We start from the raw sequence: 23,453 nt of genomic DNA, 5'->3' as shown, positions 1-23,453 counted from the left end.
TGGTGGCTTTATGCCAACAAGCTTTTTAAAACACTCTGATTGCAACATAGTTCCCACACCACAAAATTTACTCATTTAAAGTGCATAGTTCAATCATTTTAGTATATTCACAGACGTGCGCAACCATCACCACAGTCAATTTTGGAAGATTTTCATCACCCCAAGAAGGAACCTCTGACCAATTAGCAGTCACTCCCCATTTCTCCCCAATCCCCAGCTTTAGGCTAATCTTTCTGTCTCTCTATATTTTCTTATTCTAGACATTTCATATAAATGGAATTATACAAGATGTGGTCTTTTGTGACTGTCTTCTTTCACTTAGCACATTTTCAAAGTTCATTCGTCTTAGGTATATACCTGTGGAACTGCTGGACCACATAGTAACTCTGTGCTTTACCTTTCAAGAAACTGTCAAACTGTTTCCCCAAGCAACCATTTTACACCCTCACCAGCAATTTCTGAAGTCTCCGATTTCTCCACACCCTTGCCAACACTCTATCTTTTTGATTATAACCATACTAGTGGGTGTGAAATGACATTTCATTATAGTTTTGATTTGCATGTCACTGATGACTAATGATGTTAAGCATCTATTCATGTCTTTATTGGTCATGGTATATGTTGTTTTGGAAAAATGTCTACTCAAATCCTTTGCCCATTTTTTTTTTTCTTTGCCCATTTTTTTAAAGACTTTTTTGATGTGGACCATTTTTAAAGTCTTTATTGACTTTGTTACAATATTGCTTCTGTTTTATGTTTTGGTTTTTTGGCAGCAAGGCATGTGGGATCTTAGCTCCCCAACCAGGGATTGAACCCGCGCCCACTGCATTGGAAGTGCAGAATCTTAGCCACTGGATCACCAAGGAAGTCCCCCTCTGCCCATTTTTAAATTGGGTTGTCTTTCTATTATTGAGTTCTAAGAGAGAGTTCTTTATATATTATAAACGCAAGTCTCTTATAAAGTATATGATTTGAAAATATTTCCTCCTGTAGGTGTCTTTTCACTTTCTTGATGGCATCCTTTGAAGCATAAAAATTTTTAATTTTGATGAAGTCCAGTTTATCTAGTTTTAGTCTAATGTCCCTCTTTCTTTGGGGGTTGTATCTAAGTAGGCTTTGCCTAACCCAACACAAAATGTACTCCTGTGTTCTTCTAAGAGTTTTATATGTTTTAGTTCTTACATTTAGGTCTATGACCCACTTCAGTAAATCTTTCTTATGTGAGAATAACAGAAAAATAGATGTGAAATTAGGACCCAGTATTTGGGACTTCACCATTCTCAGCCTCATTTTCCTTGGACAGCATAAATAAACCCTACAGTGACAAACTGGGATGTAGCCTTTTGCCCCATCCCTGGGGGCTGAGTCTGGGGAAAAGGATACCCCAGAGTTCTTCAGCAGACTTTCTCCTCCATTATCCTACTTCTCCCACTCTCCTCTTTACAGATTACTAGCACTCCATACATTTGTTCAAATTTACAAAGTTTCTGACCACTTTATGGGTAACCAGGGAACTATTTTCTGTTGTGTCAAATAGTTTAGTAAAGAGGTCAAAAAATTGGTTAGCAGGCCAAATCCAGCATAAAGACATGCATTGTTCGACCTGAAAAGCATTTTACATGAAGTTAAATTAGCGGCCAGATGTGATATTATGATTTCGCAGAATTCATAATTCAGATGACCAAAATGTGTTTCTCATATATATTTGGCCTTCATCCACAGTTCCTGGCTCACAGCTCCCAAAACCCCTGGAATTTCCTAAGTGTTGAGAGTGGTAAAGGTGCCTTGTGTTGTATGAATGACTTTTAGAAGCACCTAAGGATGGGGATGGTTGCCAGGACAACTTACCGTGTGATTAGAGGATTGGAACTTTCAGTCCCCACATCCCCACACAGCCCTCCCCTGCCCCACCTCTCGGGAGAGGGGAGAGGGGCGACAAGTTGAATCAGTTCCCAATGGCCAGTGATTTAACGAATCATGCATATGTGATGAAGTCTCCATAAAACCCCAAAAGGACAGGGTTGAGAGCTTCCCAGTTGGTGAACACGTGGAAATTCGGGGAGTGGCACCCTTGGAGGGGGGCATGGAAGCTCCACTCACCTTCCTCGTACCTTGCCCTGTGCATCTCTTCCATCCGGCTGTTCCTGAATTACATCCTCATGATAAACCAGTGATCTAGTATGTAAAATGTTTGAGTTCTGTAAGCCACTTTAACAAATTAATTGAACCCAATTTATAGCCAGTCGGTGAGAAGCACAGGTAACAGCCTGGACTTGCAACTGGCATCTCGAATCAGGGGGTGCAGTGGGAGTCAGTCTTGTAGGATTGAGCCCTTAACCTGTAGAATCTGGTGCTATCTCTGGGTAGTGTCAGAATTGAGTTGAATTGTTGGACACACTGCTGGTGTCCAAGAATTGTTTGTTGGTTTGGGGAACTCCCAATATACCAGCACTTAAAAATTAAGAGATTTCAAATAATCTAATTTCCAATTTCCTTTGAAAAACTGGAGAATCTGGCAACACTGGGCACATAATCCCACAAAATATCAATAGAAATAGGCTGGAACTGAGCAATGCCTTTAGACAAATCTCTCCAGCTGGCCACAGTACAAATCCCAACTCCCTACAAGTTTCCTGGTTCACTATTACCATGTTGTCTTGGTAATAATTTATGGGGTCCTTCCTGCCAAACTCAGCATCTTTAGCCCCTCATCCACCATAGTCTCTTTCCACTGTCTTGGGTTATCACCTTTTTAGAAAAGATCTTCCTCTGTTTGGTCCTGGATACGTATCTTGGGGGCTTCTGGCTGAACTCTGCATGTATCCTTCAGGGGTACTAGAAACCTGTATCTTGATCGAAGTGCTACCACTTCGCATTAAGTGTATAAATACATAAAAATTCATCAAGCTATACATTTAAGATTTGTGCACTTTACTGTATGTTACACCTCAATTTAAAAAAAAATTAGAGAATGGATGGGTAGTTTCCTACCAGACATTGTATGTCTGTCTGCAATACCTGGAACTGCAGCAGTTATCTTGTGAACAGGGGGTAAGCTACCCAAATCAGACAATCCAATTTACTGAAAATGGCAAAGCAGAAAAAGATTTATGATGTCACAGAATACTAAACCAACCTCGGAGCCTCTTTTCATGTGGACTTACTACTGAAATAATACATGTTTTTCACAAACTATATCAGCTTTCAGCCATCCCAGTGTGTAATCATACAAAAGCTTCTTGATGGTAATATATAGCTCACAAAGTGGAGTTAATAAGACTCAAGTTCACATGTAAGTACAGTTTAATCAGATCTTTGGACAAAAATTTTACCATAAACTAGTGAGTTGAACATAAAAGAAATACAGTTAAGCATATATGTTAAGTACTAAAAAAAAAATTAAGTTGGAAAACCTTATTACAAAAGATTAAACTCATTGGCCACTGAAAAAGAAATAACAGTTCTAGTTCACAGAATTAAAAGTAACTCTTTATTGATAAACATATATACCAGAATTAGAAATGTCAGTAGAAAAATAAAATTTAAATAATTTTCTATGGTACAAAGATTAGATCATTTTGACTGTAGCATTTGGTGAAATAATCTAATACAAAAAGCTGAGCTCATTTTAGCCACAACCAGCCTGACAGAGTGCACAAAAAAGAAATGCACGTACACAGAACCTTCTGCATGTGGACAGCTAATGGCACCAGGACTTCACATTCCAGGAAATGGTCTCCTAGGGAAGGCTGGTATGCACTGCAGTTGTAATAAGAACTTAATTCAAACCAGAGCAGCTTTTGGAATCAAAAGCTAACATACAATTTAAAGACTTAGAAAACATAAGGGCTTAAAGATAATTATTTGCATGAACTTTTTCTCACCTAGTTTAGACATTTCCTAGGTAATGTTTTGCTGAAAAAAAAATGAGTTAACAGCACAAAGAGACATCTTTATCTTGGAATATTCATTACTCATTTGTATATGGATTTAAGTTTACATGAAACGCTTTTACCCTAAAACCTCAATATTAAAGAATCCAGAAATCAGCTTTTTATGGTTGGGGCTGCCTCCTTCCCACTCATAAAAAAAAGGAAAAGTGGATGCACAGCTAAGGGAGGGGTGGTTGCACATGTCTCTAGGAAAGTCAGTAGTTGGCAAAACTTCTCAGAAGCTATATGTGATAAGATAAAATGTTCAACACAAATATTTTTTCATCTGGGCAACCACCCCCAACTAATTGTGTATTTGAGATGAGAAATTAAAAAGAAAAATAAACTCTAAGGAGGAATAGACATTCCTTATCATTCAAATAGTTTCTCCCTGAAAACATTTCAAGCCACAAAGCTCAAGCTATATAAAGTCTATATACACTTATTCACAGGAGAATGTTCACATACTGGGATGAATGAAACATTCAATAATTTGAAGATACCTTTTATATTTGAAGTTTTTAAAAAGAGTGGATAATAAAACAAGAAACAGATGAAAACAAACACAACTTTCAAAATGCATTAATTTTTGTGTCTTGGCTCTAAAAGAAAAATAAACCAAATAAATCATGGATCAGTATGTTCAAAAATTAGCATTTAGGGGGAGGAGCCCACTGACCACTGGCCCATGTTCAATTTGTGAAATTCTATCCAAAGGAATGTTTTAGGTGAGAATGCTAAGAGGCATCCTTCAATAGAGATAATTAAAATCATTTCCTACAACAAATTTCTTAAACTGAAGGGCTACTTTTCCAAATCCAGCTCACTGAACTGAAAAATGGAGTCTTCAACTAAAGACTTAAAAATTTGCTTGAAAGAAAGATTTGAGCATTGGAGAGTAATCTTGTTGTGGAATTTGTAAAGACATTTGCCTACATTCCAACTCCTGTAATTTTCCACCTAGTCTATGTGTATATAACACTATAATTTTGATAAGTGGTCTAATGGCCGATTAGTTAAAAGAAAATGTCCAGTTACTTTTTGTGATCCTTTGTAATTTTTCCCTTTGACTATCCCTGGTAAATTGGTCCTCCTGGCTGTTTTTAATCAGAAGCCAGAGTGCATATTGCTTTAAATCAAATAGAATTGCACACGGCCTCATGGGCAGTTAGCCTTACACTCACAATGAAAACTTTCCTTTAAAAATGTCAGATTTAATTACCAGAAACTATTTTGAAAACAGATAACATCGATTGTATTTCATACAGAACAGTTTAGGTGGTAAGGATAAAGTTAGATAATTTTTGCAATCCTTTTTCTTTTGAAGGTTACAGTTTTCAGGCCTTTAAATGAAAAAGTAAGTTAGGCATTAGAAGAAAAATTAAAATAGCTAAAATTGGGTTTTAAAAAACTCTGATATTTAATTCTCTTTAAGGATATAAATTCTCTTGAAGGAAAATGTAAAGGGCACAGTGGAAGGCATATCTGAAAATTAAACTTTAGGCACTTTCTGGGAGTGATACCCAATACTGTGAAAGTGAGCTGAAGACCCACCACTAGGTAACCACATTAAGACTAGGAAATCCATAACCACTAACTCTAGTTTAAGCTGCACTTATACAATTTTTCAAGAGCCATGAGTAAACCAAAGTCACTAAGAAAAACAGTAACAGAACGCTTAAAGTATCTTTTTGTGCGTGTGCCTCAATGTTCAAAGAGTGTCCTAAACAATCTGGGTGAAAATTTTCAACTCCCAACCTTTAATAGAGTATGTTTCCAATTAAACTAAATAAAAACAGTAGAATAAAAGCAATAGGAAGAGGTGGTACAGGAGCTTTAGGGGAAAAAGTCTCAATTATCTAGCTTATTTTGATAAAATGTACCAAAAAACAAATTCACATCTCTTAAAATATATTAAATAATCAGAGGTCAAGATAGTTATCCATAAAAATGTCACATCATTCAGTAGTTAGCTCCTTTTTCTTTAAACAAAGGAATCGAAGCCACTACTTGAGTTATAGATTTTTTTGTGTGCAACAGATTTCACCAAATTTGTTCTCAACACGACATTCAACCAAAACCTACTTGGCACTTACTGTCATGAAGATGTAGCAAGAGATGAGTTTGCCAAATTTTAATCAAGGTTAGATCAAGTTAGATTTTAGTACAGTATACTCTGCTCAGAAATAAACTAATATGATCCATAATTTCTCTGAAATATGCAACGTTGCATTTTCTCACAGAACATTATAAATTTCAGTGTGAAGGATGCCAACCCAGAAGCACTGCTGACCTGGCTTGCGTAAAGGTACACCCGTAAAACTGCCTGAATTAAATATGTAAAAAAAAGAAAGAAAGAAAAGAAAGTTGATTTGTTTTGGTTGAGAACAATGAGTCCAAAAAGATCTTTAATTCCTGGAGCTTCAAATTGAAGAAAGGACTGAAATGTTGTTCTTCATATACCTTTTCATCCAAGTTGCTTCCCGTTTGAAGAACTAAGAAAACACATTCCATACTGTATTCTTTTTGAGGATTCTATGAAACTTAGGTTCACCATCATAGCACAAGGGTATGTGCTATAGAGTAGCTAAAATCCGTAAAAAGGAGACCACCACTACACAAAATGTCTGTCCAGTGCCCAAGGTGAGGGCTTCAAATGGAATCATTTCCTTTCCTGCTGCTCGGTACACTCCAGCAATTGCTGCACCTGTTCAAAAATTCAAGAATATTTTTTAAAAAAAGGTTAATATAACCAGGAAAATACAGCACTTAAAATTCTACCAGTAGAATGTTCTAAATTTTTTACATTAAAATTTAGACATTACAGAAATGTTTTGTTTTGTCTATTCTTTTTGCTGACTAGGTTTTAAGTATTCCTTATATGGTTTGCAAATCACTGACAAGTGTTTTTAGGTGTTGAAAAGTGACTCCTTTAAACTGAGTCTCCTAGATTTACTGAATAAAACCACCTGGAAGTCATAGCTGAAATCACAAAGACGGTGATTTCCACATAACCTGATTACAAACTCAAAAACATCTCTTATTCCGCATGCATTTAACAGGTACCTAACAAACTCTTGGCAATAAATGACAAAGAATCTTCCCTGTGGGACTGAGCAAGAAATATTTCAGGAGCAGCCACAGGGAAACCCCACTCTACTGTGTACTGTACTCAGAGCTCCCCTCAAGAAATGGATGGAGAAAGGGGTGGGAAAAGGAAAAGAGGGGGACCCTAAGCCTATCAAGTTGCTATTCATTCAAAGGGCAAGAGGTGAGGGATACTTGGGGAGTCCTTTCTGTTACCCAAATCATTAATCTTTTTTATTATGTTAGTCACTGTAACTTCCTAGAAATTGAGTAAACAAAACAAAACAAACATCTCTCTCTCTACCCAGGTACCCTGATTTGCTCACAGGGACTCAGCATTGTACAAAGAAAGTCAAGATTTCAATAGTTTGAAAATAACAGATCCAAACATCTCAGATGACCGCCCTGCCGCCCCCCGCCCCACCTCAAAATGCTCCAAACAGAATTCTCCTTGGTCACAGAAGCTAGCTGGAGACACAAGACAGAAACACAAACATGAAGTAGATTTTGAATAATGCAAGATGAAATATAGTGTTTCAATCAAGTGTCTACACCTTTTACAAATGTGATGTGATGGTATATTGACATATTTTAAGGAGAAGAAAGAACAATACTAATCAATATCTGTGTTGGTTGCCAGGAAGATTTGTGACTTTGAAATGCCCACCGCCAGAGGCAATGCACAAACACTGTGCTACTAACATCTGAAAGGCACATGTTCCATTGGGCCTCTTTGTAATTTGTCTCCAAAAAAAGTGGGTTGAGTCAGAAGAAGCTTAAAGAAGTTGAACTGGGTCCCAAAGTGGGATTTGGATGATTAAGGGAAGACAGGAAAAAGCAAACCAGAAGGAGCAGCAAAATGGGAAGGGAACAGATTGTATGCACTAGAGTCGAAGAAGGACATGAACACGACATTTACTGCACAATTACTTTATGGTAGATATTCTGGTTAAGTATTTTATATTCACATTTTTTCATTTAGTCATCACACAGCATCCCTATTTTACTGAAGAGAAATCTGAAACAGGTCCTGGGGGCCAGTAATCCAGCAAGGAAACTGGCGCAGAGGGTCTCTAAAGATAGCAGTAGGTGATACAGTTAAAAATATTTTTTAAGGCCCGTTATGGAAACTCCTTAATGCAAACAGGAGAAAACTGGCCTCCTCCCCCGTGTTATCACAAAGGTTTCATCATCTGTGGAACACAGAGAAACTAGGCCACCCTGTCTCCAAAAAATCCCTCAAGTCAAAGAGAGAGGGAGGTTTCTGCTTGAAGCTCAAGGTTTAAATTCACAGTGAAAAAAATTTATGTTTACATGTATACCTAGAAAAAAGTCTGAAAGCATATACCAAAATGCAAACTGTGATACCACTTAGGAATGCAGTAATGGAGGATTTTTAATTTTGCTTTCTTATAATTTTTAATTTATATAGAATATACATGTTATTTATATTTCATTATGAGCTTAAAGATGATTTAAACTTCTTCTCATCCCCTTGACATGAGCAAAAGCCACCCTTCCCCCCCAAAAAACACCAGACAGGTAAAAATAATTTATAATTATGAATGTTACTCCAATTCTTATTCAGAAAGTCCTGAGAGGAAAAAACAACCAGGTACTTTTCTAAACAATAATTCTTGTCACTAGAATTATTCTTCCATCCTTAAAATAACTACACCTGGATGAGTGGAAGTGATCTGTTAACCAGCTTGCAAGGTCACAAATCAGTGAAGTGACAGCTGAAGAGAAAGGAGCAGCAGCTTCCAAAAAGACAAATATCTTCTTTTGCTAGTGACCTATTTCACAAGATCTATCTCACAAAGCTTAACATGACTTCCCTGAAGCCAGCGAGACAAAATCTGGCTCAGTAAGTCAAAGATGTTAGCCAAATAAGGGGGGACTGGGGTGAGAAAAAAAACAGGATCTGTGGTTAAAGATCACTCTTTCTTCTTCATCTCATTGAGACATGCTTCTAAACTGGTTCCTAAAATTAACTAACTAGTCAAATGAAACATTTTGACTGTATTTTAATGTCTAACATACTTGTCAAGATTCCAGCAGTAATTGGTCCCACGATGCCCATCAACAGGATGCTTACAGACATGAACCTACCATATTTGTGATGTCTGAGGGTGAAGAGGGCCAGTAATCCAGCAGGGACATGAAAGAAGAGAGAGGACACCAGTGCCCACAGGAACACACCATACCACATCTCTACAAGGGAAAGCAAAGAAAGGTCGTACATCACTGCCTTTCCCAGTGCAATCATTACAAAGAGGTAGTCACTATGCCCAGTTATTTCATTTTCAAAACCATTCAGTTGCAATGGGGGTTCATCAGTCAAATATCCAAACATTGATGGTTTGCGAGGGATAAGTAAACTATGGCCACCTCCTGTTTGTGTACATCAACTCTTACTGGAACACAGCCATGCCCATTCATTTAAGTCTTGCCTATGGCTGTTTTCAAGCTACAAGAGCAGGGCTGAAACAGTGACAGAGACCATATGACCTGCAAAGCCTAAAATATTTATAATCTGGCCCTTTACAGAAAAGGTTGGCCAACCCCTGACAAGCTACCTGTACTCCCAAACACTGAAGAAAAGGTTCACCCAGATTTGAAAATTCACTTAAATGATTTCCCTCCCATAAGGACAAATGTAAGTACCACTGACAGGGTGCTATGCAGTCAATGCCTGATGACCGTCCCTGCCTTCTTGATTATTCAGTCATCTCAAATGGAAAAGCTCTATATACAATTACATTCATTCAACAATCATTTTCAAGACAATGCAGTAAATATCAACCCCTCACCTCCTATTAGGGTATCAAGGCTCTTTAAGACATGAAATAAATACCAGAATATGTAAATGTTTCGCTTAAAGACAAATGGCAAGTGAGAGGACAGGTTAGAAGAGGAGCTGGTTCCTTCAGAGAACCTCTATCCCTCTTAGGATGACAGTAACTCAGGAAACATTAAGATATTTGTCCAACAACTATGTATACAAACCTATGCATGAGATATCTTGGAAAATACAAAAACAGGAGGAGATACCATCCTGTCCTCATGACTTTACGATTTAGCAGACATAACATTTTCCCCCAGTGGGCCCAGGCATGGCTTCAGAATTCTCAAGAGAGCTCTTTACCCATATATGGATATAATGAAGGTGTCACACTAGATGAAATCTGTTGTCCATCCCTGCACTTGAGGCAGGTAAATACCAGGCAATTTTAAAGATCAGTCAACAGCTCAACTGGGGTTTCTGCACCACAGCACTATTGACGTCTGGACCATTTAACTCTTTGTTGTGGGAGGCTGTCGACTGTAGGATGTGGAGCAACACCCCTGGCCTCTACCCTCTGGATGCTGGTAGCGCTCTCTCCCGTTGTGGCAACCACAATATCTTGACATTGTCACACGTCCCCTGTGGGCATAATTACCCTGGTTAAAAACCGCTGACCTGACTGAAGCAAAGGGTTTATAAAAGTAACAGTAGTTAGGATGCAAAGATAGATGGGGTCACATTACGGGGGGCTTTGAAGGCCAAACTAAGGACTTCAACATGTAAGCCCTACAAGGTACCATCAAAGGTTTTTTGAGCAGTAAAGGGTTGTCAGCACAGTACTTCACAGGTGGCACCTTACACTCCCAGTAGGAACACAAACTAGAAAGCCATCTCTGGAGGGTAAACTGGAAGTGTGTCTCCAAAACAGTCAACTGTGCATACCCTTTGCCACAGTGATTTTACTTCCAGGAATACACAAGGGCAAGGACAAGGTCACGAGGTTCCTGGCAGCCCTGTCTGTACTGGCAAAAACTAGACACCAACTGCATGTCTGTCGATGGAGGACTTGTGAAACTTGTTATGGTGCATCCGCATAATGAAACGTTACACAATCAATAAAAATAGGAGCAGCTCTTTAAATACTGATGGGGTAAGATGCCCAACCCACAGTGCGAAGTAAAAAAGCTTAAGTTTCAGAATAATACGCAGAATAAGATCCTGTTTTTGTGAAAACAAAAAACAAAAGAAACAAATGTGTGTAAATGCTTCTGTCTACTCAGAAGAGTCTGGACATATGTTTATTTAATAAATATTTACAACATGCACAGGCACTGTTTTAAGTGCTTGACAAATATTAACTCACGTAATTCTCAAAGTAGCTCTATGAAGCACATATTAATATCTCTGACTCTTGGTTGAGGAAACAGAAGCAGAGGGAGGTGAGGAAACTTGCTGGAGCCCACACTGCAGCACGAGGCAGAGCCCAGGTTGACCCATGCTGGAAGCAATGCCCTCATCCTCTGTGCACCTCTTATATATATTAAGATATAGAAAATTGTTATTTCTGGGGAATAGGATAGGCTGCGTTGACCCATGCTGGAAGCAATGCCCTCATCCTCTGTGCCACCTCTTATATATATTAAGATATAGAAAACTGTTATTTCTGGGGAATAGGGTTTATGACCATTCACTTTTTACTTTGATAAAACAAACAAAGCGGGGGCTTCCCTGGTGGCGCAGTGGTTAAGAATCTGCCTGCCAATGCAGGGGACATGGGTTTGAACCCTGGTCCGGGAAGATCCCACATCCCGCGGAGCAACTAAGCCCGCGAGCCACAACTACTGAGCCTGTGTGCCACAACTACTGAAGCCCTCGTGCCTAGAGTCTGTGCTCCTCAACAAGAGAAGCCACCGCAGTGAGAGAGAAGCCTGAACACCACAATGAAGAGTAGCCCCTGTTCGCCGCGACTAGAAAAAGCCCGCGCACAGCAACAAAGACCCAATGTGGCCAAAAATAAATAATAAAATTTTAAAAAAATTTTTAAAAAGCTTGGGAATTCTCTGGTGGTGCAGTGAATAAGACTCCACGTTCCCAATGCAGGGGGTGCACGTTCAATCCCTGGTCAGGGAACTAAGATCCCACATGCCATGGGGCACAGCCAAAAAACGGGGGGGGGGGGAAGAGCGACCAGGGAGGAGCATCAGTGAGCTGGGGGAGAGGGGAGAGTGGCAAAGGGGAGGGCCAGGGGCTTTTCCTGAAGTTGCATTTGAGTTGTAAGCACACTGTAGTGTGTGGTTTTTCCCAAATCAATTTCTTTTTATTTTTACTCTTGTTGGGAGCAGGGGGAGGAGGAGTTAGGGAGCCAGAGGTGATTAGATGTGGGGCCAAATCCCCACCGGGCACCCTCCACACCCTCACTGATGACTGCACTAATTCTCTGCACATATTAAGCCAAAGTTTCAGTTAATACCATATTATACATACACCAACATTAGGATGTCTCGCTCCTGGGTGTTGTTGTTTTTTTTTAATTAATTAATTAATTTTTTTGGCTGCGTTGGGTCTTTGTTGCTGCACACGGGCTTTCTTTAGTTGTGGTGAGTGGGGATACTCTTTGTTGCGGTGCACGGCCTTCTCATCGCAGTGGCTTCTCTTGTTGCGGAGCAAGGGCTCTAGGCATGTGGCTAGAGTAGTTGTGGCTCCTGGGCTCTAGAGGGCAGGCTCAGTAGTTGTGGCACATGGGCTTAGTTGCTCCGCGGCATGTGGGATCTTCCCGGACCAGGGCTCAAACCTGTGTCCCCTGCATTGGCAGGCGGATTCTCAACCACTGCGCCACCAGGGAAGTCCTTTTTTTTCCTTTTTAATATTTATTTATTTGGCTGCTCCAGGTCTTAGTTGCAGCATGTGGGATTTTTGTTGCGGCATGCGGGATCTTTAGTTGCGGCATGCAAACTCTTAGTTGCAGTATGTGGGATCTACTTCCCTGACCAGGGATCGAACCCAGGCCCCCTGCATTGGGAGCGCAGAGTCTTAACTGCTAGGCCACCAGGGAAGTCCCTCGCTCTTGTTTTGGATGGAATGCTCTCAATAAAAAAATCAGGGACACCTCATCTAGGGCTCAATGCTTATTAAAAATAACAAATGACTGAGGGTGTTTTTGTACTTCTGGTGACAAATTATCAGATAGCTACAAAAGGTTTCAAACCACTGGTATAAGTTTTCTTTTCCTTTCTGCTGAACAAGATACACCTTCAGAATAATTTTACAATACTGTCAAAACCTGTCTATTTTGTTTGATGGTGTTTGGCAAATTGTTAAACCAAGTCTAAATCATGCAATATGGAGTATAAAGTGATTAAACAGTAATGTCCCAAGCTTAAATATATATAACATAAACATATATGTAAAAAAATATATGTATACTAACTACTGCTCTTCCTCCACCAAAAAAATCACACACACAAACAAAAAAACCCTTCCCAGTCAATAGCGTCTATCAGAAATTGTGGGCGGGGCTCTCAGTCCTCAGGGTTTGGGTCCCCATCGTCTTCAGGAACAAACCTGTACAGTTAGTCCCCTACACAAGAACCTTCAAGTTGCGAACTTTCAAAGATGCATTCCATCAACGTCAGGCGTGAGTGAAACTGCAGCTTGCCCTCCGTCTCCTATTGTTGGCGATCCTTCAGCTCTACCATCTCCCACCTCCTCTCCCTCCTCCAGTCAATAACTCTTCTTGCTTGTTCCCTCGATGCCAGCCCCTGTATGCCAGCTGTTGTACTGTACCACTGTACTTTTCAAGGTACTGCGCTGTAAGATTAAAAATGTTGTCTTTATTTTTTGTGTTTATGTATTATTTGTGTGAAAAGTATTATAAACCTATTACAGTACAATACTACATAGCCAATTGTGTTAGTTGGGTACCTAGTCTAACTTTGTTGGACTTATGAACAAATTAGACTTAAGAAGAACGTGCTCTCGGAACGGAACTCGTTCGTACGTAGGGGACTTACTCTACCAGATACCACTGCAAGCTCCTTTCTAGCCTCGGGCACCAGCCCTTCTTGCTTCCATGGCCTAGGAGACTTGCCCTCTCTTCTTGGCAGCAGCTCCAGAGGTTGCAGAGTCTGGTGTTCAGGTACTGCCCCTCCCTGATAAATCCCTCCTGCCTGGGCCGCTGCTGTTGAACCCTGGCCTCCCCCGCCCAAGGCCCCCTTGTATACCACCCACTGCCAGCTCATCCCCAAGCCACAGGACAGCGTCATGCAGTTCCCTGCTAAAGCAGTAACCCCGTCTTCAATCCCACAGTCCTTCCCAGCTCCTCCCCAAATCACTTACGAGACTCTGAACTCCATTACACCACCCAGTGTGCACAGAACTCTATAAGAACACCAGGAATGCCACTACCCAGGGGTGGACAAACGGGATACAAACCTGCCTCCAAGACCCCAGAGCAGCTGCCGTCCTGGCTGCTGTCTGCCACCAATGACATGAGACCACTCCTGGGCCTTGCCGTCACGGGGCTTCTGCTGGAGCGCCCCAAATTTAAGAGACAAGCACTGCTTTCCGCAGCAACTCAAGGCACTGCTGGAGCTTGGCTTCTTACTGGCTGCCACAGAACCATCGGGGCAGTGAACTGGCAGGTGAGGCCTTGATCTGCCAGAGACACACTAAGTTGGTAACTTCAATAAATGGAGGTCTGGACACTCGGGTGTTCTACTCAACTGCTATGGACTGAATTCATGTGCGGCAGCCCTAATCCGACAGGACTGTGGCCTTATAAGAGGAAGAGAGAGAGAGAAAAAAAAAAAAAAAAAGAGGAAGAGAGATGTCTCTCTCGCTCTTGTTTTTCTCTCCCCATCATGTGAGGACATATCAAGAAGGTGGCCCAAGAGGGCCCTCACCACAACCTGACCATGCCGGCACCCTCATCTTGGACTTCCAGTCTCCAGAACTGTGAGAAAATACACTTCTGTTGTTTAAGCTGCTCAGTCTGTGGTATTTTGTTCTAGCAGCCCTAGCAGATATCAACGCTCACTTGTTCCCACTTCTCTGGAGCACAGTACCTGCCCAAGGAGGCCTGCTGGGCTATCAACTCACATCTCGATTTTCCTGAAAGCTGAAAGGAATCTGTTTGCAAACAAGATCTGGCACAGCAGGCCAGCTCCTCCCTGAGTCTCTGAGAAGGAGAAGCAGTATGCACCTTCCTATAACCCTGAGCTACATCCATCAGCTAGCGCGCTGCCTACATATGTTATATCGCATCACTTAAGTCACTCAAAGTAGGAAAAAAAGGCTGTATTATATTAGATGAGTAGTACAATTTATAAAACACTTTTCAGATGGATGGGATTATTACAGGACTGTAACAGCTAAGGCAAACCTCAATTAATAAAACATTTTAAAAAAACTAAGTGATTTCCCTTTAATCTACTGCGCCTTAATTTGCCATCTATTTAATAGCTATTTATTGATTATCATATAGTACTTTTCATTCCCCTGGGTCCACACACGGTCAAAAATCTTTGTCTACATATCTTACAGTATTTCCTTGTTCACTGTTTCAAATAAAGTGCATTATCTTCAGCTTTGTTTACTCTGGCAGCTAAAGTCACATCATTTCCCTATGCTGAAGAATAAATCAGGTTATTAATCTGAAATAAAAGATTATAAGGAGAGCAACTTCCCTAGTGGCGCAGTGGTTGAGAGTCCGCCTGCCGATGCAGGGGACACGGGTTCGTGCCCCGGTCTGGAAAAAAAAAAAAAAAGAATCTGCCTGCCAATGCAGGGGACACAGGTTCCAGCCCTGGTCTGGGAAGATCACACATGCCACGGAGCAACTAAGCCCGTGTGCCACAACTACTGAGCCCATGCACCTAGAGCGCACAAGAGAAGCCACCGCGATGAGAAGCCCACGCACCGCAATGAAAAGCAGTCCCCCCTTGCCGCAACTAGAAAAAGCCCGCACGTAGCAACGAAGACCCAACACAGCCAAAAATAAATAAATAAATAAATAAATTTTAAAAAAGAGAAACTGTCATCGAGGTGGTTTCATAAAAAAAAAATTATAAGTGGAAATCAGATGAAGCACTGGTGGCAGAAGAGGCCCCAAGGATGCCCACATCCTCAACCCCAGAGCCTATGAAAATGTGACCTTACATAACAAAAGGGAGTGTGCAGGTATGATAAGATTAAGCATCTTGGGATGGTGGGGGTTAGCCTGGATTTTACAGTTGGGCCTAATGTAATCAAGGGTTCTTGTAAGAGGGTCAGAGTCAGAGAGATTTGAAGATGCTATGCTGCTGGCTTTAAAGATAGAGGAAGGAGCCATAGGCCAAAGGATGCAGGTGACTTCTAGAAGCTGGAAAAGACAAGAAAACAAATTCTCCCTAGAGCCTTCAGAAGGAAGGCAGCTCTGCTGACCCATTTTGGACTTCTGACCTCCGGGACCGTAGGATGATAAATCTGTGTTGTGTTAAGCCACTAAATTTGTCATAAATTGTTTCAGTAGCAATAGCAAACTAATACAAGCACTGAGAGTTCATTCATTCAGCAAATATAATACTTACTGAGACCATTCCATATGCCGGGCACATCAGTGAACAACAAAAACAAAAATTTTTAAAAAGACAAAGATCCCTGCCCACAGGGTGTTTGTATCTTTAAGAATATTTTTCAGACAGATATTTGAGTTAAAGAGAAAAGCCACACAGATTTCAGAATCCTCTAGGTGAGTCCTGTGTTAACAAAAGGGGTTTGTAACGGCTGGCTCCCCGGCCCTCTAGCCTCCACAGCTGAGTCACCTCGTTTCCAAGCAAGGCCTCAAGACCAACCTGGCTCCAACCAGCAGAAATGGAAGTGGGAATCGTGAGGCTTGGCACCCAGCCATCCTTTCAGCTGGCCTCACTCTGCCTTATGTTCCAGGTCAAACAACTGTATGAGCACAGCCAGTGCCTCTGATGCCAGGGTGCTAAGTAAACTGCCTCGGTCCTGGGAACTGCAGTCCTACTCAGTCCTGCAACTCGATGCTGGACTGCCTAGATGCTAACTGCCCATCAGCCTGCACCTGTCCACACTGCCCACTGTGAGACCACTCTCTTATCCAACCCCACCTGCCTGCCAGGGGATCCATCTGTTCCCTTGTGAAATACTAATATATATATACTGGTCTCTACTCCTGATTCCTGACACAGAGCTCCTAAAACCCTTGTAGATAATGGTGCTAGGAAAATCTTTTGTTCTAATACTTAGTCTTTGACCCTGGTTCCTGATGCAGAGCTCCTAAATCCCTTGGAATTTCCAGGAGTGTCTTTTGTTCTCATGAGGCAACTCTTGGTGGGCTCCTGGATGGTTACCAGAAAGACCAAGCCATGATTATAAGCTTGGAACTTTCAGCACCACCCTCCATTCTCTGGAGAGGGGACAGAGGCTAGAGGGAGTTATTAATTGGTCATGCCTAGGTGATGAAGCCTCCATAAAAATTCCAAAAGTACAGAGTTCAGAGAGCTTCTGGGTTGGTGAAAACATCTATGTGCTGGGAGGGTGGCCCACCCCAGCTCCAAAGGGACAGAAGCGCCTGTGCTCGGGGACCCTTCCAGACTTCACCCTATGTACCTCTTTATCTGGTGTTCATTTCCAACCTTTAATATCCTTGGTAATATACCAGTAACCTAATAAGTAAACTGTTTTCCTGAATTCTATGAGCTGCTCTAGCAAAATAACTGAACAAGGAGGACACGGGAAGCTCAGTTGGTCAGAAGCACATGTGACAACCTGGACTTCTGACTGGCATCTGAAGTTGGGGGTTGGGGCAGGCTTGTGGAACTGAGCCTTTAACCTGTGGGATTGGATGCTAACTCCAGGTAGACAGTGTCAGAACTGAGTTGAATTGTAGGACACCCAACTGGTGTCCCAGAATTGCTTGATGCACGGAAAAACCACACATCCGGCTCCAGAAGTGCTGTGAGTGTAGCAGCAGTGTGAGAGAAAAGGAGAACAGCGAGTTTTCCTAGACACCCTTCCTCTCCTAACAATGCTAACTTGCCCACCAGGACTACCAGCAGTGGGCTACCACCTCTCTCCTGAGGCCACTGCCTAACTGCCCACTCATCCCTTGTTTCTGTGTGCCCCTCTGCCCTGTCTCAATCCCAATGGTCTCTTGGGCCTAGCCTGGCTAGATCTTATCTGTCCTGATCTGGCCTTCCACCTATTCTCGACACAAAGCCAGAAAGTCAGTGCTAATGGGAACAAGGTTTCTTGTTGGGGTGATGAAAATATTCTAAAGTTGCTTTTTGTGATGGTTGCAAACTGCAAAAATTCATTAAATTGTATACTTAAAAAAAAAAAAAGTAAGTCAGATCATCCTTCCTCTGCTCAAAACCCTCTAATACGGCTTTCTGGGATCTGACCTCACTTCCTCTCCCTGCCTTGCCCACCCCGTTCCATCCACTGCACTGGCCTCCTTCATGTTGCTTAACAAGCTCTGGTCCCAGGGCCTCTGAACCTGCTGCCCCTCGCCCACGAGGCTCTTCTCCCAACAGCTGCGTGGCTTGTTCCTCATTCCCTTCAGATTTCTTCTCCAATGGCACCATCATAGAGGGCTTCCTTGTGACCTTAAGTAAAACAGCATTCCACTTGACACACAACACCTGCCACTTACTATCCCCCTACCCTGTCTTACACTCCCACCATCTGTTCCTTTCCATACTTTAAAAAAAAAAAAATTTATTGGAGTATAGTTGCTTCACAATGTTATGTTAGTCTTTTCCATACTTTTAAATTTTGTTTTCTCTCTCCCCTTTAGAATGAAAGTTCTTTTGTTTACTAACACACCTTTACTTGGTGCCTAGAAAACAACAGACACACAATAGACACTGAGTAAATACTTGTTGACTGAATGAGTAAATGACTGATCCAAGTGTGACCTATTCTTGATTCCAGCAACGGCACAACCAAAACATTAGTGGGTTTTAGTTTATCAGAAGATACACTTTGACGCTGAAGGTATAATGAAATTCATACCTTCAGAAAGTAAATGTTATTCCTGATACAGGAAAAAAAAAATTCTGCCTTTCATAGCACTCAGATTTGTTAAAAATGACAACAACAACAAAAGAAATCTGAACAACTTGCAATAAGGAGGGTTAGGCAGAAACCTAAATAGCTAAATTGCAAATGCAGGTTTAAAAAACAATCAATTCAAAGCTTCCTGACAGTGATAAACCACAGACTATTTCAGAGCAATGATTCTGCCATATCGAGTTGGCATAAAATGCAAGGAACCTTTTCTGTGGGGCCAAAATAGAAACAATTCCAGAATCAGGACAGTGAACGACATTCACTGTCAGCAGGCTTTGGTGCCTCCAAAGGAATTACAGTTCATGTACTTACTGTCCATTCCAGCTAAAGAAGAGATACAGCAGGGAGGCTGTGTGTTTACCCACTGTGTTTACCCATCCCATTCTGATCAGCTTGCTGCGGTCAAGGGCTTTATCTCATGCATGTTTATACCCCCAGCCCAGAGCCTGCACTTGACCAACGTATACCTGCTAAATATATGATCCCCGGTGATCACCACCCCCAAGTTATATATTTAAAGAAGTTCCCATAAACTCAAATACATACTGCAGTTGAATATTTCAGAACAATTGCTGAAAGCAAAACAACTCACTTAGCTACAGATTCTCTACTATGACATGTTAAAACTATTGTTCCAAATCCACTTATCTCAATCTTTTCTTAGAGAAGGAAAAGGCAACTAAAAGCAAAAGATTGAACAGAATATTCAGTTTCAAAGTATCACCTCACATGATTTATTACAAAAGGATTAAGGTACCCTTACAGTGGACAGATCTGATAAACACCATCTTCACCAAATGATTAAACCTAGTGTTATCAATAAAGGTACAAACTGACACTAAATGTCTCCTGATGAGGTGCCCTGGGAAGTGGGCAACATCACCTGTGTAGGCAGCGTTTTGAACAAAAATATTTAATCTGAATCTAATCATGAAGAAAAAATGAGATAATTTAGATTATGGAACATTCTATGAAACAATTAGCCTGGACTTAAAAAAAAAATGTCTGTCTCAAGAAACTGAAACAAGGATGGAGGAACTGTTCTAGATTCAACAAGATTAAAGAGACATGACAACTTAATGCAATGTGGGACCCTTGATTAGATCCTGGAATTTTTAAAAAAACAAAGGAGGGACTTCTCTGGTGGTCCAGTGGGTAAGACTCCATGCTTTTAATGCAGAGGGCCCAGGTTTGATCCCTGGTCAGGGAACTAGATCCCACATGCATGCCGCAACTAAGAGTTTGTATGCCTCAACTAAGAAGTCCCACATACTGCAATGAAGATCCGGCGCAACCAAAATTTAAAAATAAATAAATAAATAAAGGAAAAAAGCTAAAGATGGCATTATTTGAACAACTGGGAAAATTGGGAAAATCTAAATAAGGCCAATACATTAGATAATATTCTATCAATGTTAAATTTCTTGGGTGTGATGTGTTTTTTTTGTTGTGGCAGAAAATGTCTTCATTTTAAATGATACGTGCTGAAATATTAGGCGTCAAGCATCGTCACTTCTGTAACTTCCTTTCAAAAGGCTCGCAGAAAGTAAAAATGTTATGTGTATGCATATATATATTTAGAGAGGAAGCGAAAGAATCAAAATGTTAATAATGAATCTAAGTAAAGGACATATAGATATTGGTTATACTATCATTTCAATTTTTCAGTAGGTTTGAAAATTTTCCAAATAAAGAATTGTGGGAAAAGTAAGGAAACAATGAAAACAGACCGATCCAGTTCAGTACTGCCTCCAGACTGCATGAACATTTCATTTTTTGGACAGTGTCTCCAGAATGCCATATATTTCTGTTGTCACTGTCAAATGTGATCTTAGTAACTTTTGATACCTTTTGCCAGATTATCGTTTTAGGCATGATTTCAAGCTAACATCTGCATCTGCCCCAACACGGTTATCTTATTAACTATTTCACAAACCTGTCCGGGAAAATACTAGGAAGGTAATACATATCAAGTCCCTAGTGTCTGCTGAATGGCGCCTGGCAGTCGCTGCCCAGCGAAAGAGAAATCACAGGTGCCTTGTTTACAACTGCAGTCAGTAACCCAACCCTCCTTCCTTTGCAGGTCTCAGGCCGGTTCTCTCATTGTTTACTGAGTCAAAGTATCTGCCAGCTTTGCGGGAGAGCCCAACCTCACCCTTCAATCACCCCTATCTCAGCCTTCTTGCCTTTAAAGGGCCAACACACAACCGTGCTCTCCCGTCAAAGGCTTTATTTTCGGCCTTCCCAAGTACTTTCTCCTCCTCTCAGTTTTCTGAGCACGACAGCTTTCTATCTCGATTTCTAATTTTTAAAAACTCTGCTCTCAGGCCCAGCAGAATCGCCAGTGTGGGTAAGAGTCAGACAGAAGCTGCATCAAAGACCTCGAACGCATGAGTGGGAGGCTCGGCAACAGGTCTCAGAAAATGATTCCTAGAAAGAGACGCTGGCAGAGGGGGTGGATTTGAACTTGGGCGGTAGCGATCGGCAGACCACCTCCCCGCGTAAAGGGGTTGGGCTACGCTAGAAACAAAGGGTGTGTGAGTTCTGACTGACGGCCCTCAGTCCGGCCGGGACCGTGCGCTGTCCGAGCTGGGAAAGCCGAGAGGCCCGCGCGGACGAAAGGGGCTGGGCGGGATGACCGCCTCCAGTGCCCCAAACAAGGGACGGCCGCCTACAGGGCTCTGCCGAGTTCATGTCTGAACCTGGGGCGTCTGGAAACTCCTAAGAGCAAGATCAGTTCGGGCGGTGACTGAGCTCCCTTCACTGACGGGTCCCCAGCGCGGGCTCGGGGTGGCCTGGCCCGAGGGGCCGGCAAGGAAGAGACGGGGGGAGGGGTTAAGGCCCCCAGCTCTCGGCCGTAGGAGAGGGAACCTTCTTCCAAGAGGAAAACAGCCCCCAGCGGGCGGGACGGCGGGATGCCAGTCGGCTCGCAGCGGAAGGGGCGCCGCCGCGCAGCCGGGGGGCCGCGGCGTGGCACGCAGTGCGCAGGCGCGGGGCGGGGCCGGTACCTGGGAAGGAGCAGAGAGAAGTGGAGTTAGGGCACAAGGTCCCGTTGCCCACGCGCGGCACGAGCTTCAGGCTGAGGATCTGCTGCAGGAGCCCAGCCGATCCCCCGCTGTCGCCGCTCCCCTCGTGCTCCATCCCGCCGCCATTCACTGCAGAGAGGTGGGGGAGAGCGCCTGAAGTGCTGCCGTGGCTCGCTCTCACTCACGGCCCACTCTGCTCTCCGCACCTCTGTCGCCTCAGCGTCACCTTCGGCCGAAGCCCTCTTCCTCCACCCCAACGGCACTGCCAAGTGATGGCTCCTCCCTCCAATCTTAGGGCGCCTCAGATGGCAGGGGCGGGGCGAGAGTTGTTCCCGCCCCTGACGTTGCGTACGGCTTTCCGAGATCCAGCACCTATGGCCTACGCCCCCTACTGGGGAAGTCTCTCCTGCTACAGTGCGGCGCGCTCTGCTCCGCCCTCCTCTGCAGCGCCACCTATAGGAAAGTAAAGGAAATTAGGTATAGATAGGGAGGGAGAGAGAGACGGGTGGGTGAGTGGGTGGGTGGGTAGATAGGTAGACAGCGGTAGGTATGCAAGTAGACAGGTAGGTAGGTAGGTAGTAGGTAGGAAGATAAATACGTACATACATATGCATCTGGTAATGAGAATCAGATGGTTCAGCAGTCAGGTGAAAGAAGCTCGAAGACAATGCAGCAATACCTTCAATATTTGGAAGGAAATGATTTTGGGGGAAAACTTCACTTTAATTTAAAAACATTGTATACGACATAAGGAATATGGTCAATAATATTGTAATAACTGGGGACAGATGGTTACTAGACTTACAGTGGTGATCATTTTGTAACGTAAGCAAATGTCAAATAACTATGTAGTACACCTGAAACTGACATAATATTGTAGGTCAACTATATTTCAATTAAAAAATAATTAATTAAAAAGCATCATGGGGGCTTCCCTGGTGGCGCAGTTGTTGAGAGTCCGCCTGCCGATGCAGGAGACACGGGTTCGTGCCCTGGTCCGGGAAGATCCCACATGCTGCAGAGCAACTAAGCCTGTGTGCCACAACTACTGAGCCTGCACTCTAGAGCCCGCGAGCCACAACTACTAAGCCCGCGTGTCAACTACTGAAGCCCTCACACCTATAGCCCATGCTCTGCAACAAGAGAAACCACTTTAATGAGAAGTCCATGCACCGCAGGAGTAGCCCCCGCTCGCTACAACTAGAGAAAGCCCCCCACGCAGCAACGAAGACCCAATACAGCCAAAAATAAATAAATTTTTTTAAAAAAAGCATCGTGCATAAAATATGTAATATTTCCTTTTAATTCAAGAACATTAGCAACATTGTTTATTAGAGTTCCCTTTTGAAAGCCTTTGTTTTGGAAGCTTTCTAATGCCAGTTCTCTAACCCTACAACTGGGATTTTGCATCAACCAAGAAACTTTTCTAAAACAAAAATAGTAAGTATTTCAAAAAGTCATGAAATATTTAACAATGCTCTCTTTTGGTACATTTCCCAGACTAGCAGATTGTATAAGAAGTGGAAAAACCAATTATTTTAAGCT

General features: G+C 42.3%; 1 protein-coding gene across 2 annotated transcripts; it reads right to left on the bottom strand.

The window, feature by feature from the left end:
* Positions 1 to 3,453: 3,453 nt before the first annotated feature.
* Positions 3,454 to 22,178, bottom strand: TMEM170A (transmembrane protein 170A). Of its 2 annotated transcripts, none has more exons than XM_029235168.1 (3): positions 21,891 to 22,178; positions 9,063 to 9,233; positions 3,454 to 6,639 (listed from the first exon to the last, which is right to left on the bottom strand). In XM_029235168.1, the coding sequence occupies exons 1-3, from the start codon at positions 22,021 to 22,023 to the stop codon at positions 6,509 to 6,511; spliced, it is 435 nt and encodes a 144-aa protein (XP_029091001.1). In that variant the 5' UTR covers positions 22,024 to 22,178; the 3' UTR covers positions 3,454 to 6,508. The 2 variants fall into 2 exon arrangements, with proteins under 2 accessions (XP_029091001.1, XP_029091010.1); XM_029235177.1 differs by having other exon boundaries at positions 9,132 to 9,233; positions 21,891 to 22,154.
* Positions 22,179 to 23,453: the final 1,275 nt, after the last annotated feature.

Source organism: Monodon monoceros, unplaced genomic scaffold (assembly GCF_005190385.1).
Source record: "Monodon monoceros isolate NGI ecotype Baffin Bay Population unplaced genomic scaffold, NGI_Narwhal_1 Super_Scaffold_10, whole genome shotgun sequence".
Lineage (NCBI taxonomy): Eukaryota > Metazoa > Chordata > Mammalia > Artiodactyla > Monodontidae > Monodon > Monodon monoceros.
Note: the sequence above shows the minus strand (reverse complement) of the source record. Positions and strands in the feature narration are given on the sequence as shown.

What these genes read in the sequence shown, in the direction of transcription:
- TMEM170A (XM_029235168.1), bottom strand. Translation starts at nt 22,023, where the DNA reads ATGGAGCACGAGGGGAGCGGCGACAGCGGGGGATCGGCTGGGCTCCTG. An exon ending in TTCTCTCTGCTCCTTCCCAG is followed by an intron (nt 9,234 to 21,890) that starts GTACCGGCCCCG and finishes TTTCCCTTGTAG; the next exon opens with AGATGTGGTATGGTGTGTTC. An exon ending in TACTGCTGGAATCTTGACAA is followed by an intron (nt 6,640 to 9,062) that starts GTATGTTAGACA and finishes ATTTTTGAACAG; the next exon opens with GTGCAGCAATTGCTGGAGTG.